General features: G+C 46.7%; 2 protein-coding genes across 9 annotated transcripts in view; one reads left to right on the plus strand and one right to left on the minus strand.

The window, feature by feature from the left end:
- The window catches only part of LOC308579418 (ras-related GTP-binding protein A), a 44066-nt gene extending 35874 nt beyond the window's left edge, over window positions 1-8192 (minus strand). For both annotated transcript variants that reach the window (XM_081180535.1, XM_081180534.1), the window contains exons 1-3: window positions 8052-8192; window positions 3506-3539; window positions 2190-2289 (exon numbers count right to left, since the gene is read on the minus strand). In XM_081180535.1, the coding sequence (XP_081036661.1) occupies window positions 2190-2289; window positions 3506-3532 (127 nt within the window). In that variant the 5' untranslated portion in view covers window positions 3533-3539; window positions 8052-8192. The remainder of the gene's footprint in view (window positions 1-2189; window positions 2290-3505; window positions 3540-8051) is intronic.
- A 137-nt stretch (window positions 8193-8329) lies between these two features.
- Window positions 8330-12556, plus strand: part of LOC308579389 (H(+)/Cl(-) exchange transporter 5-like) — a 34449-nt gene continuing 30222 nt past the window's right edge. For 4 of the 7 annotated variants that reach the window (XM_081180441.1, XM_081180439.1, XM_081180445.1 and 1 more), the window contains exons 1-2: window positions 9156-9234; window positions 12280-12436. In XM_081180441.1, the coding sequence (XP_081036567.1) occupies window positions 12298-12436 (139 nt within the window). In that variant the 5' untranslated portion in view covers window positions 9156-9234; window positions 12280-12297. Of the gene's footprint in view, window positions 8492-9155; window positions 9235-12279; window positions 12437-12556 lie in introns of those variants that run through there. The other 3 variants (XM_081180443.1, XM_081180444.1, XM_081180440.1) reach the window with 2 other exon arrangements.

Here is a 12556-nt window from a genome sequence, read left to right on the forward strand (position 1 = left end):
GTTGGGGAATTCAGATCCCATTTTAATTTCTGCACCAGCAAACTAAAGTTGGACCAATAAACTCCCACAGTGTCTTTTCCTTGTCTCATTCTCTGCAGCTGCCTAGCTGTGGTTGTTTCATGCGCAGGGTCTAAGAAAATCGTGTCTAGATACTGCAGAAAAAATTGTAGATTTCCTAGGGCAGCATCCCTCCTAGATATTAGGGGTATAACACAGTCCTTAGCCCTCCCTTCCAAGAAATTAATCACATAAGCAACCTTCTCTTGCTCAGATTGAAATTCTTTATTCTTTATCTCTATTATGTAAGAAATTTCTGTCTTGAAAGCCATGTATTCAGAGCTTTCTCCCTTGAAGCTACGCGGACGTACAGTAAATGTTTTACTCACTCTATCTCCACACATCGCTTGCAACATGGCTCTATGTTCTCCCAATGCTGCTGATAGTATGTCGACTTGACTTTTCAACTGTAAGTTCTGTTGCCATAAGTCCTGTAATGTTAGCTGGAGCCCTGGGGTTTCTCCTTGCCCAACTGGCGCCACAGCTCCCTCCATTTTGGCTTCTCCTTCTTTACTTATAGTGAAGAGGTGCAGAGCAGAAGGTATTCTATCAGGACTGGTCGTTGTCCTCTTCAGATCACCACACAAACGCTTCTTGTTCTTTTATAACTTTTTATTGTGTATTAACAAACAAACATTTAAATGCTCCTTATCTTTAACTATTCTTCCTCAGTGTCACTTCTTTCAGCTACCTTCTGAGCTCTGCTTCTCAGTGACCAGCCACTCTCAAAATAGCGAAGGGGCCCTTCCCTTTGCTTTCCTGCTCTTTTTCCTACCCTCCTGGCTAGAGTTGGCTTGGATCTCCCCTCCTCCCAATCTGAACTAGAACTGAACCCTGGCCTTTCCTGGAAACAGCCGGTCCCTCCCTCTTGTTCCTCTTGCTCTCTTCTATTAGATTCACTGCTCTCCTTCCCCCCCCCCTTGGGGAATGCTTTCTCCCTCTGGGAAACTGGAAACTTCTAACTCTAACTCTTCACTGACATCATCATCATCATCATCATCAGGCCAAGAACAGCAGAACCAGAAGAAGAAGAAGGAGCTTGAATAAGAACGAACTGAAGAAGAAAATGAGATTATTATTCCTATTATTATTATTATTATTATTCCCATTATTATTCCTATTATTATCATCATCATCTGGCCAAGAGCAGCAGCACCAGAAAAAGAATGAGCATGAATAATAAGAACGAGCTGAAAAAGCAGAAAAAGTTCATTCTTCTTTTTATTATTCTGGCACGGTTGTTTCCCTAATAATAATAAAAAAAATGAGCACGCGACAGCAAAGGTTGCAAGGTTCTCAGCAGTAGTAGTAATAATAACAACAAGAAATTGAATTAACTTGGTCTTGGTTGACCACAAACTTGACATGAGCCAACAGTGTGACGCGGCAGCTAAAAAAGCCAATGCAATTCTGGGCTGCATCAATAGGAGTATAGCATCTAGATCAAGGGAAGTAATAGTGCCACTGTATTCTGCTCTGGTCAGACCTCACCTGGAGTACTGTGTCCAGTTCTGGGCACCACAATTCAAGAAGGACAGACAAACTGGAACGTGTCCAGAGGAGGGCAACCAAAATGGTCAAAGGCCTGGAAATGATGCCTTATGAGGAACGGCTAAGGGAGCTGGGCATGTTTAGCCTGGAGAAGAGGAGGTTAAGGGGTGATATGATAGCCATGTTCAAATATATAAAAGGATGTCACATAGAGGAGGGAGAAAGGTTGTTTTCTGCTGCTCCAGAGAAGCGGACACGGAGCAATGGATCCAAACTACAAGAAAGAAGATTCCACCTAAACATTAGGAAGAACTTCCTGACAGTAAGAGCTGTTCGACAGTGGAATTTGCTGCCAAGGAGTGTGGTGGAGTCTCCTACTTTGGAGGTCTTTAAGCAGAGGCTTGACAACCATATGTCAGGAGTGCTCTGATGGTGTTTCCTGCTTGGCAGGGGGTTGGACTCGATGGCCCTTGTGGTCTCTTCCAACTCTATGATTCTATGATTCTATGAACTTGATTGAAATCCAATGAATTTGTGCTATTAAATTAACTTGAATGAAATCAAATGAATTGGGGGGGAAAGTCCCCCCTCCATTTTTATTTTATTTTTTTCCCATCTCTACCCAGCACCCTTCCTCTTACTTGTGGCGCCCAGTCGGCGGGTGTCGCGGGCGATGTAGTTGGCAAAGATGATGGACCTCATGCTGGTTTTGCCAGAGCCGCTCTTGCCCATCAGGAGAACCTGGGGCGAATAAAGAATAAATCATAAAATTATTAATAAAATTGTTGTTGTTGTTGTTAGGGTTAGGGGTTAGAGATAGGGTTATTATTATTATTATTATTCTGTTGGGAACCACCCTGCGTGGCTGGGGAAACCCATCTGGATAGACAGTGTATAAATAATTACATTATTTATTATTGAGGGTGGATTTGATTCCAATCAAATCGCTTTAAATCACAACTTAAAAACCTCGTCAGTAAGATTTGATTTAAACCCCCTTTTACAAAAAAGCTTCAGCCTCGCTGGCATCCTATGAAATTATGGAGAGGTTTCATCACTCAGCTGCTTCTGTTTGGACCCCTTTTCTGCTGTACTTGATTGGAAGGAGAAAAAGAATCATTTCCTTCATAACTCAACAATTTATTTCACTAAAACTAGAACGTTATAGCATCACGATTTAAATCACGATTGAAACCACAAGTTAGTAAGACTTGATTTAAATCCTGTTTCTGGTTTAGGCTTGCTGGTATCCTCCTAATACTGACAACCGGAGGAAGCTTTCCTTTTTGGAATAATATATTTTCAGTGTAGTTTTCATAGCTACGGTATATCCAGGGGAATTTGATATATTATTATCTCAAAAGTGACTGATTTGCTTCTTCTTTTAGAAATGTATAGACCAATAATTATGAAATGATGGTGAGGTTTAATAAGTCAACTACTTATATTTGGACAAGGTTTTTTTGCTGTACTTGATCGGAAGGAGAAAAATAATCATTTCCTTCATAGCAATTGAAACAATTTATTTCGCCCAAACAAAAACATGGTCACATATGTATCCATGTTTGTTAGCTGATGTGCTGAAACAATTTTTTTAAATAAAAAAAACTTATGACTTGAAAAACTTTAAATGAATCCTTATTTCCTGATAAACAGCCTTTTCACTACAAAGTAACTGAAAAGAGAAAATCTTGAGGAAGATTTTTTCCTCCAAAAGCAATTCACTTTAAAAATACGATTTAAATAAAAAAATTCTGATTTAAATTTTTAAAAAATTGATTTCTTTGTTGTTGTTTTATTATCCTTCCTTCCCATCAGACGTCCAACTTCCGAAAACTGGGACATTTACTTCCGGGTTTTTTCGGCATTTGGGAGCTGAAACTTTACAAAACGGAGGTGTTTGGGACCCAAGGTTTAACTGTATAAGCAGCAGGCCAAGATAAACTATAGCCCTCACCTTCTTCTTCATGGCTGCGTTTGGCATCACACGCCTGCAAGGAGGAAAAATATATATTTTATAATATAACAATACAATACAATACTAATAATATAATATGACCCCACCCATTAGAACATTATTGTTATTATAGAAGTCACCTGGTGTGGAAAAGGTGAGGCAAAAGCAGCAGGCCCTCAGCCAGTGTTGTAATATGATAATGAGGATAATAATAATAATAATAATAATAATAATAATAATAATAATAAAACAACCCTATCCCTTAACCCTGATAATAATAATAACAACCCAATCCCTAATCCTGTCCCTAATTCCTATTCCTATCTCTAACCCCTATCCCTAATATGGTTTTCCCAGTAGTGATGTATGGAAGTGAGAGCTGGACCATAAAGAAGGCTGATCGCCGAACAACTGATGCTTTTGAATTATGGTGCTGGAGGAGACTCTGGAGAGTCCCATGGACTGCAAGAAGAAGATGGAGGGCACAAGGAGAAGGGGACGACAGAGGACGAGATGGTTGGACAGTGTTCTCGAAGCTACCAGCATGAGTTTGACCAAACTGCAGAAGGCAGTGGAAGAGAGAAGTGCCTGGTGTGCTCTGGTCCAGGGGGTCACAAAGAGTCAGACACGACTAAACAACTAAACAATAACAACATTAGGGATAGGGTTATTATTATTATTATTATTCTCCAGCAGCTTGTCAGCAGGCCGAAGGAGCTATCCTGATGTGAGCTGTTGGCGGGGCTGCTAAGAGAGGGGCTTTTTTCCTCTTATAGCTCAGTCCCTTCTCTCAGGCTAAACGGACACAACTAAACGACTAATCAACAACAACAACAACATATGAGTACAGTATATACAATAAGTATATTAGTATATAGTACAACAGTATACCATTATATATTATACATATTATATAAAATAGTAATTATTATTACTGGGAAGTTGGCTAGAGAGATTATGGAATACTGTAGTAGTAGAAGTAATAATAATAATAATGGAATTTGGCAAGAGTAATAATAATAATAATTATTAGAGAAGTTGGCTAGAGTGATAATAGCACAATTATAATTATTATGGAAGTTAGCTAGAGCGATAATACAATAATAATAATAATTAATAAATAAGGGAAGTTAGCTAGAGTGATAATAGCATTAATATTATTATTATTATGGAAGTTAGCTAGAGTGATAATAGAATAATAATAATAATAATAATAATAATAATAATAATAAGTGAAGTTGGCTAGATTATTAGCATCATCATCATTAGTAGGGAAGTTGGCTACAGTGGTATTATTATTATTATTATTATTATTATTATTATGGAAGTTGGCTAGAGTGATAATAGAAGAAGAAGCAGAAAAAGAAGCAGAAGAAAAAGAAGAAGGCAAGCTGGTTAGAGTTTGTTGCAGGAATTTATGTACAGGTGGGGGGGGTTGCCCCTCCAGCAGATATCATGCACATGTAGCCCACTACAGTGGTGCCCCGCAAGACGAATGCCTCGCAAGACGGAAAACTCGCTAGACGAAAGAGTTTTCCGTTTTGGAGGTGCTTCGCAAAATGAATTTCCTATGGGCTTGCTTCGCAAGACGACAATGTCTTGCGAGTTCCTGCTGTTTTTTCTTCCTGTCCCCCCTTTTTCTAAGCCACTAAGCCGCTTATCAGCTGATCCGATCAGAAGATAAGCCGCTAAAAGCGCTAATAGCGCTAATCCGTCAATGGGCTTGCTTCGCAAGACGAAAAAACCGCTAGACGATGAGAATCACAGAACGGATTCTTTTCGTCTTGCGAGGCACCACTGTACCAAAATCAGCACAATCGCTTTTGTGACTTTTGTGATTTGTCCCCACAAAACACTGCACCACAGTTTCTTCCTATCTATTCAAAGGGCCTTTTCTGCACGGTACCAAATGTAAGAATTCACTGATAAATGTACTGGCTCACTGGAAAACTTCAGAAATTCCTATAGACCTGTGAGCTCAGCTACTCAGCAGCCCCTCTGCCTGAGCGATAATCCCTGGCCTCCTGATACAGTGGTGCCTCGCAAGACAAAATTACCGTATTTTGCGCCCCATAAGACGCTCTGGCCCATAGGACGCACCTAGTTTTTTGGGGGGGAAAGAAAGAAAAAAAATTATTTCCCCCCCAGGTGCGGGGCTGGAAGAACCAGCTGGGGGAACAGTGGGAAGGCACGCTCTGCCTCCCCGCTGTCCCCCAAGCTTGTGGGGCTGGCGATGGGGAGAAGTGCGCTGATCCCGGGACGGCAGGCAGATCTGCGCCGCCATCCAGAGCGGGGCGGGACTTAGCGCCCCGCTCGGGATGGCGGCGCAGATGTGCCTGCAGTCCCGGGACGGCAGACAGCTCTGCGCCGCCATCCCGAGCGGGGCGGGACTTAGCGCCCCGCTCGGGATGGCGGCGCAGATCTGCCTGCAGTCCCGGGACGGCAGACAGCTCTGCGCCGCCATCCCGAGCGGGGCGGGACTTAGCGCCCCGCTCGGGATGGCGGCGCAGATCTGCCTGCAGTCCCAGCACGGCAGACAGCTTTGCGCGGCCATCTGGAGCGGGGCGGGCTTCGCCCCCGGCTCCCGGTGGCTGCGCAGAGCTGCGCTGATCCCGGGACGGCAGGCAGCTCTGCACCGCCATCCGGAGCGGGGCAGGACTTAGCGCCCGCTCCCGATGGCCGCGCAGAGCTGTGCTGAGCCGAGGACTGCAGGCAGCTCTGCGCAACCCTCGGAGCCCGTCTCCCGAGGGTTGCGCAGAGCTTCCTGAAGCCTGGAAAGCGAGAGGGGTCGGTGCGCACCGACCCCTCTCGCTCTCCAGGCTTCAGCGAAAGACTGCATTCGCCCCATAGGACACACCCAGATTTCCCCTTCATTTTTGGAGGGGAAAAAGTGCGTCCTATAGGGCGAAAAATACGGTAATTCGTTCCGTGAATTTTTTCGTCCAGCGAATTTTTCGTCTTGCGAAGCACGGTTTCCCATAGGAATGCATTGAAAATCAATTAATGCGTTCCTATGGTCAAAAAAAGTCCAAACAAAGCCAAATTTGGTACAACAAGACTTTATTAAGTGCTCTTTAAAGTCACACATACTGTAAAGAGCATTTCAAAATTCAAACCCAGAATTTTTTTTAAAAAAAACAGCAGAGTGGCCCAATGGTCACAGAAAATCATAAAAATGCAGAAAAAAACCACAAGCTTCCAGATTCTTGCAAACCCCTCCCCAACTGTTCCCCCAGCCACCCAGCACACAGAAATTCAAATCCAGAATTTTTTTAACAAAAACAGCAGAGTGGCCCAATGGTCACAGAAAATCATAAAAATGCAGAAAAAACACACACAAGCTTCCAGATTCTTGCAAACCCCTTCCCAACACCAAGTCCTTGAATTCCAAACACCCCAACCCAAAATCCAAAACCCCCCAAAAAAGTTTTAAAAGCTTAACTTACCAAATGGCTGCAAAAGAAGTTTTGGAAAAGCTTCAAAAATCACCAAAGTCTTTAAAAACCTCAAAAAAGGCTACTATGTACACTGCGTTCTATGAGTTGCTCCTCGAAGTCAAGTCACAACTGTATTAACGGTGTTAAGAAAAAGGAAACAAACTTGCAAGACGTTTTCGTCTTGCGAAGCAAGCCCATAGGGAAATTTGCCTTGCGAAGCAGCTCAAAAACGGAAAACCCTTTCGTCTAGCGAGTTTTCCGTCTTGTGAGGCATTCGTCTTGCGGGGCACCACTGTACCTGAGTGCCAGACAGGTAGCCATTCCAGAAATAACAAACCCAGATGAAGACAAAAGGGTGGGATTCACTTGGCTGGGAAAGTGGGAAAGGTGAATATCTCTTTTGTGACACTTGATGGGTGTTTGGTGGAGGGCAAGGGGAACCATGGGGCAGGGTCCAGGATGCTCAGATTACGGCCACCAGACCTCCCCTTTCATGATGTAACTGTGATGTAACCATGATGTAGTTTGGGGGGTGTTACATGGGGATGAGCAGCTAATAAAAGTTCGGGGGCTCTGTTGTTTGGGGCTTCCATCTTGTCCCACCTGGTGGCAGGTGGGAGTCCTGTCACGACCGTCTTCAATAAAGACCAAGCCTACTGGCTGCTGTTTTGCTCTGGTATTCCTGGCTGGTGTCCTTGTTCTTTTGTCCAAGGGAGCCCTCAGATTTCTCCGTTAACAAGTGATAATAGCATTATTATTATTGAAGTTGGCTAGAGTGATAATAGTATAATTATTATCATTAGTATTATCATTAGGGAAGTTGGATAGAATGATATTATTATAATTATTACGGACGTTGGCTAGAGTTAGAATAATGATAATGATGATGATAATAATAATAATAATTAATAATAATAATAATTAGTAGTACTGTAGCAGTAGTATTCGGGGCCCTCCAGCCCTTCCCCAGCGCCACATTCCCCTCAGGAACCAGAGTTCCTCTGAGCTAGTGCAGAACGCTTCCCGCTTCTCGGGAAGACGAACCCTCCCTTCTTTTTCCCTTTTCCCGACTAGGCCGCAAAAGCCCCGGCCTCGCGTGATCCACTCACCCGGCGACAGACGGCCGCGCCCGGGGGAGAATCGGCGGAGGAGACGAAGCGGCTTGAGCGACCTCTCCCTCGACGTCGCTGGAGGCTCAGGCGACTTCAGCCGAACGGCAGCGTGACGAAGGGACGCAAAGGAAGGGCAGAGTCACGCGTGGCGAACGAACGTCGTAGCGTCGCGACGACACGTAAAGGAAGGGCAGGGTCAAGCGAGGCGAGCGGACGTCGCGGCGTCCCGAAGCCGAGGCGGCCATGTTCAAAAAGGGCAGGGAGAAAAGGAGGTCTTTGAATGCCAAGACTGATGGACAAAGAAGGGAGCCTAGGGGTCATCTAGCCCAACCACCTGCCAGGCACCAATCTCAGCTCTTGAATGACGGAGTGATTGACAGGGAGAAACGCCGGGTTACGTGCGAAGGAAATCGCGGGAAACAACACAACCATAGGTGGTAAGAGAGAAGGCAGGCATTACAGTTTCCCATATGGTCTAGCGGTTAGGATTCCTGGTTTTCACCCAGGCGGCCCGGGTTCGACTCCCGGTATGGGAAATAGGCATTTTTTTATTATTATTTTCCTTATCTGAAATAAATAAATTAAAAGCTATGGAAGACGAATAACAAGTAATGAGAGCTCCTACGTTTCGATTACTCCATTTCAGAGCCTATAAACGCAGGTCACAGCTCACTGTCACGTGGTGTGAACTCGCTCGGCCTATAACGGCCTACCGAGCAGGGCTGTTGTGAAAAGAGTTCCAAGGCAGGCAAGGACGGGAGCTCCTGAGAGGAAAAGCGGGAAGATCAATCAATCAATCACGCCCCTCCAGCAACAGCCACCATCCCCCATCACCTCCTCCTCCTCCTGCACAGAATGCCCGCCCCTTCTCTGGCCCCGCCTCTCTAGCGCTCCCAGTACCAGCATCAGTTGAGCGGTTGCTCCTCCCCCTGAAAGGAAGCCCCGCCTCTTCACTGGGCCCCAGCAAGTAAGCCCCGCCCTTTCTCTGCCCCCTCCCGCCTCCAGCATCAGCAGAGCGCTCTCTCGCTCTCCAATCACCTCTTCTCCTCTCTCCTCCTGTGATAAACCCCGCCCTGTCCCTGCCCTCCCGTTCTTTTTCCGCGTCATGTGATGCCCCGCATCACATGAGAGTTCAAGATGGCGGCGCCCGCTCGCTGAGGAGAGTCGGGATTTCTCGCAGGTGAGCCAGAGGCGCCTTCACAGTTTCCTATTATTATTATTATTATTATTATTATTATTATTATTATTATTATTATTAAGAATATTTATTAGATTTATGTTGCCCCCTGACCCCTCCATTTTCCTACTAATATTAATATCATTTATTTTATTTATGTTCCCCCCAGCTCCCCTCCAGTTCCCCATTGCCCCCAAAGTCCCTCCAGTTTCCTACTAATATTAATATTACTATCCAAAGCCAAAGGCGCCTTCAGTTTCCTATTACGTTTTATTAATATTAAGAATATTTATTAATGTTGCCCCCAGACCCCCCTCCACTTCCCTTTTCCCCCCAAACCCCCTCCAGTTTCCTATTAATATAATTTATTTAATTTATTTTGCCCCACAGACCCCCCTCCAGTTCCCCAATGCCCTCCAAACCCCCTCCAGTTTCCTATTAACGTTAATATAAATATAATCTATTAAAGTTATATTGCCCCCAACCTCCTCCCCCAGTTCCCCATTGCCCCCCCTCCACTAATATTAATATCACTTATTAAACTTATATTGCACCCCAGGCCCCCTCCAGTATCCTATTATTAATAATATTAATATCATTTATTAAATTTATATTGCCCCCTAGACTCCTCCCCAGTTCCCTATTGCCCCACAGACCCCCCACCAGCTTCCTATTGCCCCCAGTTCCCCATTGCCTCATACGCCCCCAGGTTCCTTGGCCCCGAGACCCCCACTGTCCCCAGAACCCCCATTTCCCTATTGTCCCACATGTCCCCAGTTTCCTATTTCCTCATATGCCCCTCAGGTTCCTTGCCCTCCAGTCCTTCCAGCTACCTATTGCCCCACAGATTCCCCCCATTCCCCTATTGCCCCACAGACCCCACCAGTTTCCTATTGCCGCATACGCCCTGCAGGTTCCTTGCCCCCCAGACCGCCCAGCTTCCTATTGCCCCACATGCCCCCAGTTCCCTATTGCCTCATACACTCCCCAGGTTCCTTGTACCCCAGAACACCCCCAGATCCCTTTTGCCCCCAGATCCCCCCCAGTTTCCTATTGCCTCGTATACCCCTCAGGTTCCTTGCCCCCCAGATCACCACTGCCCACAAACCCCCCAGTTCCCTTGCACCCCCAAGTTCCTTTCCCTCAGTACCCCACTGCACCCCAGACTCCCTAGTTCCCTATTGCCCCCCAGACCCCCCCCGTTTCCTATAACCTCATACGCCCCCAGGTTCCTTGCCCCACAGAACCCACTGCCCTCCAGACCCCCCCCCCAGTTCCCTATTGCCCTCCAGGCCACCTCCAAGCTTCCTATTGCCCTCCAGACCCCCCCCCAGCTTCCTATTGCCCTCCAGACCCCCCAGCTTCCTATTGCCCTCCAGACCCCCCAGCTCCCTATTGCCCACCAGACACCCCCCAGCTTCCTATTGCCCTCCAGACCCCCCAGCTCCCTATTGCCCGCCAGACACCCCCCAGCTTCCTATTGCCCTCCAGACCCCCAGCTCCCTAATGCCCTCCAGACCCCCCAGCTTCCTATTGCTCTCCAGATCCCCCCAGATCCCTAATGCCCTCCAGACCCCCCCCAGTTCCCTATTGCCCCCCACACTCTCCCAGCTTTCTCTTGCCCCACATGCCCCCAGTTTCCTATTGCCTCTTACACCCCTCAGGTTCCTTGCCCCCCCAGACTCCCACTACCCCCCAGACTCCCCAGTTCCCTATTGCTCCCCAGACACACACACCCCAGTTTCCTATTGCCCCTTCCCCATCTTTGGCCCCCGCTGCTACCCCAGGGAAGAAGAGAAGTTTATAAAATGTGCTGCGGGTTACAATCAATGGGGTGAGAAACGTGTGCGGGGTATTGCAGTGGACTGCACTCTGGGTGGACTGAAATCAAATAGATTGAAATCACAATGGAAATCACTCCTTTGCCAGACTAGTTTTCAATCCTTTTTGCGGAAAGGTTCAACCTTGCTGGCATCCTATGAATATGGTCAATCGGAATAAGGTTTCATTTATGGAATAATGAATTTTCAGAGTCTTTTTTAATCTTGAGAATTTAACATCGCGAGCCGTGATTGCTGCCTTGTCGGGGGTTGGGCTGGATGACCCTCCGGGTCCCTTCCATAGATTGGATGCTCACAAGAGAGAGACTGTCTTGTCCAATTCAATTTAAATTAGATTCAGAAGCAAGAAAAACGTGGGCCGGCTTTCATTGGAAAGGCTGCGTCGGCGGTGAAGTGGCGCAAGCTTTTCCTGCCCCGCCTTGGCCAGCTGTCTTGCGTTTCCGGTTCTGTGGCCGCCCTTGCAAATGCACAATTGATTTGTGCATTTTGGGAGAGGCAAGCATGAGTTGTGTTTCTGGCACTCATGCGTGCACATTCTTATTGGTGCAAGCATTCAAATATTATTATTGTTGTTGTTAATAACAACAACAACAACAACAACAACAATTCAACACCAACAACAACAATTCAGCTAGGTCAGTGGGGGCAAGGTGCCTCTGGCCAGGCGTTGACAGTGGATGTTCAGCCCAACTTCTGCTTTTCGGCGCAATTTAGCTGCCACAGCGGAAGAAAAAAAAACAGTTCTGCAGAAAGGAAGGGTGGTGCCTTGCACAATCGTCACAAGGAGCTCCTTGCACGGAGGCCGAGAGCCCTCCGAACTCAGCTGAAATACTCTCCAAGGAAGGGAGAGCTGGGAGGGACGCCGAGAGGCATCTAGTCCACCCTTGGGCAACTCAAAAATCCCCCCTGTCAATCACATTTGGATCGGAGTTGGGGTAGATGACCCTGGAACTCTTCCCTGTCTATCATTCTAGCAGGGGGATGGACTAGATGGCCAGCTCAACCAATCAGATACCTTTCCAGCTGCAGGTTGGGCTGGATGACCCTGGAACCTTCCCTGTCTATCATCCCAGCAGGGGGGTGGGACTAGATGACCAGCTCCACCAATCAGATTCCTTCCTGGCCATGGGTTGGGCTGGATGACCGCCTGGTGTCCCTTCCAACCTTCCTATAGGAAAGACTCGCCTCTCCTTCTCTCTCGCCACAGATCCTGGACTGGTGGCCGATGGAGGGCCGCCATTTCCGGTGCGGGAGCTTCCAGAGCAGCACCAGCGACGAGGACCTGGTGGAGGTTGGCGACGGCGGGACTCTCGACTTCTCCCTGGCGGGCGACGTGCCCCCTCTGGACCAAGAAATGGCGCCAGGTGTGTGTGTGTGTGTGTATATATATATATATATATATATCACACAACATTTGACATTTGATTTCCCTCAGACGTTTTTGGCATTTTCCTCACCTGCTTAAAGATCAACCCATTCTCTGG

Source organism: Podarcis bocagei (assembly GCF_964188305.1).
Source record: "Podarcis bocagei genome assembly, chromosome: Z".
In the NCBI taxonomy this organism is placed as follows: domain Eukaryota; kingdom Metazoa; phylum Chordata; class Lepidosauria; order Squamata; family Lacertidae; genus Podarcis; species Podarcis bocagei.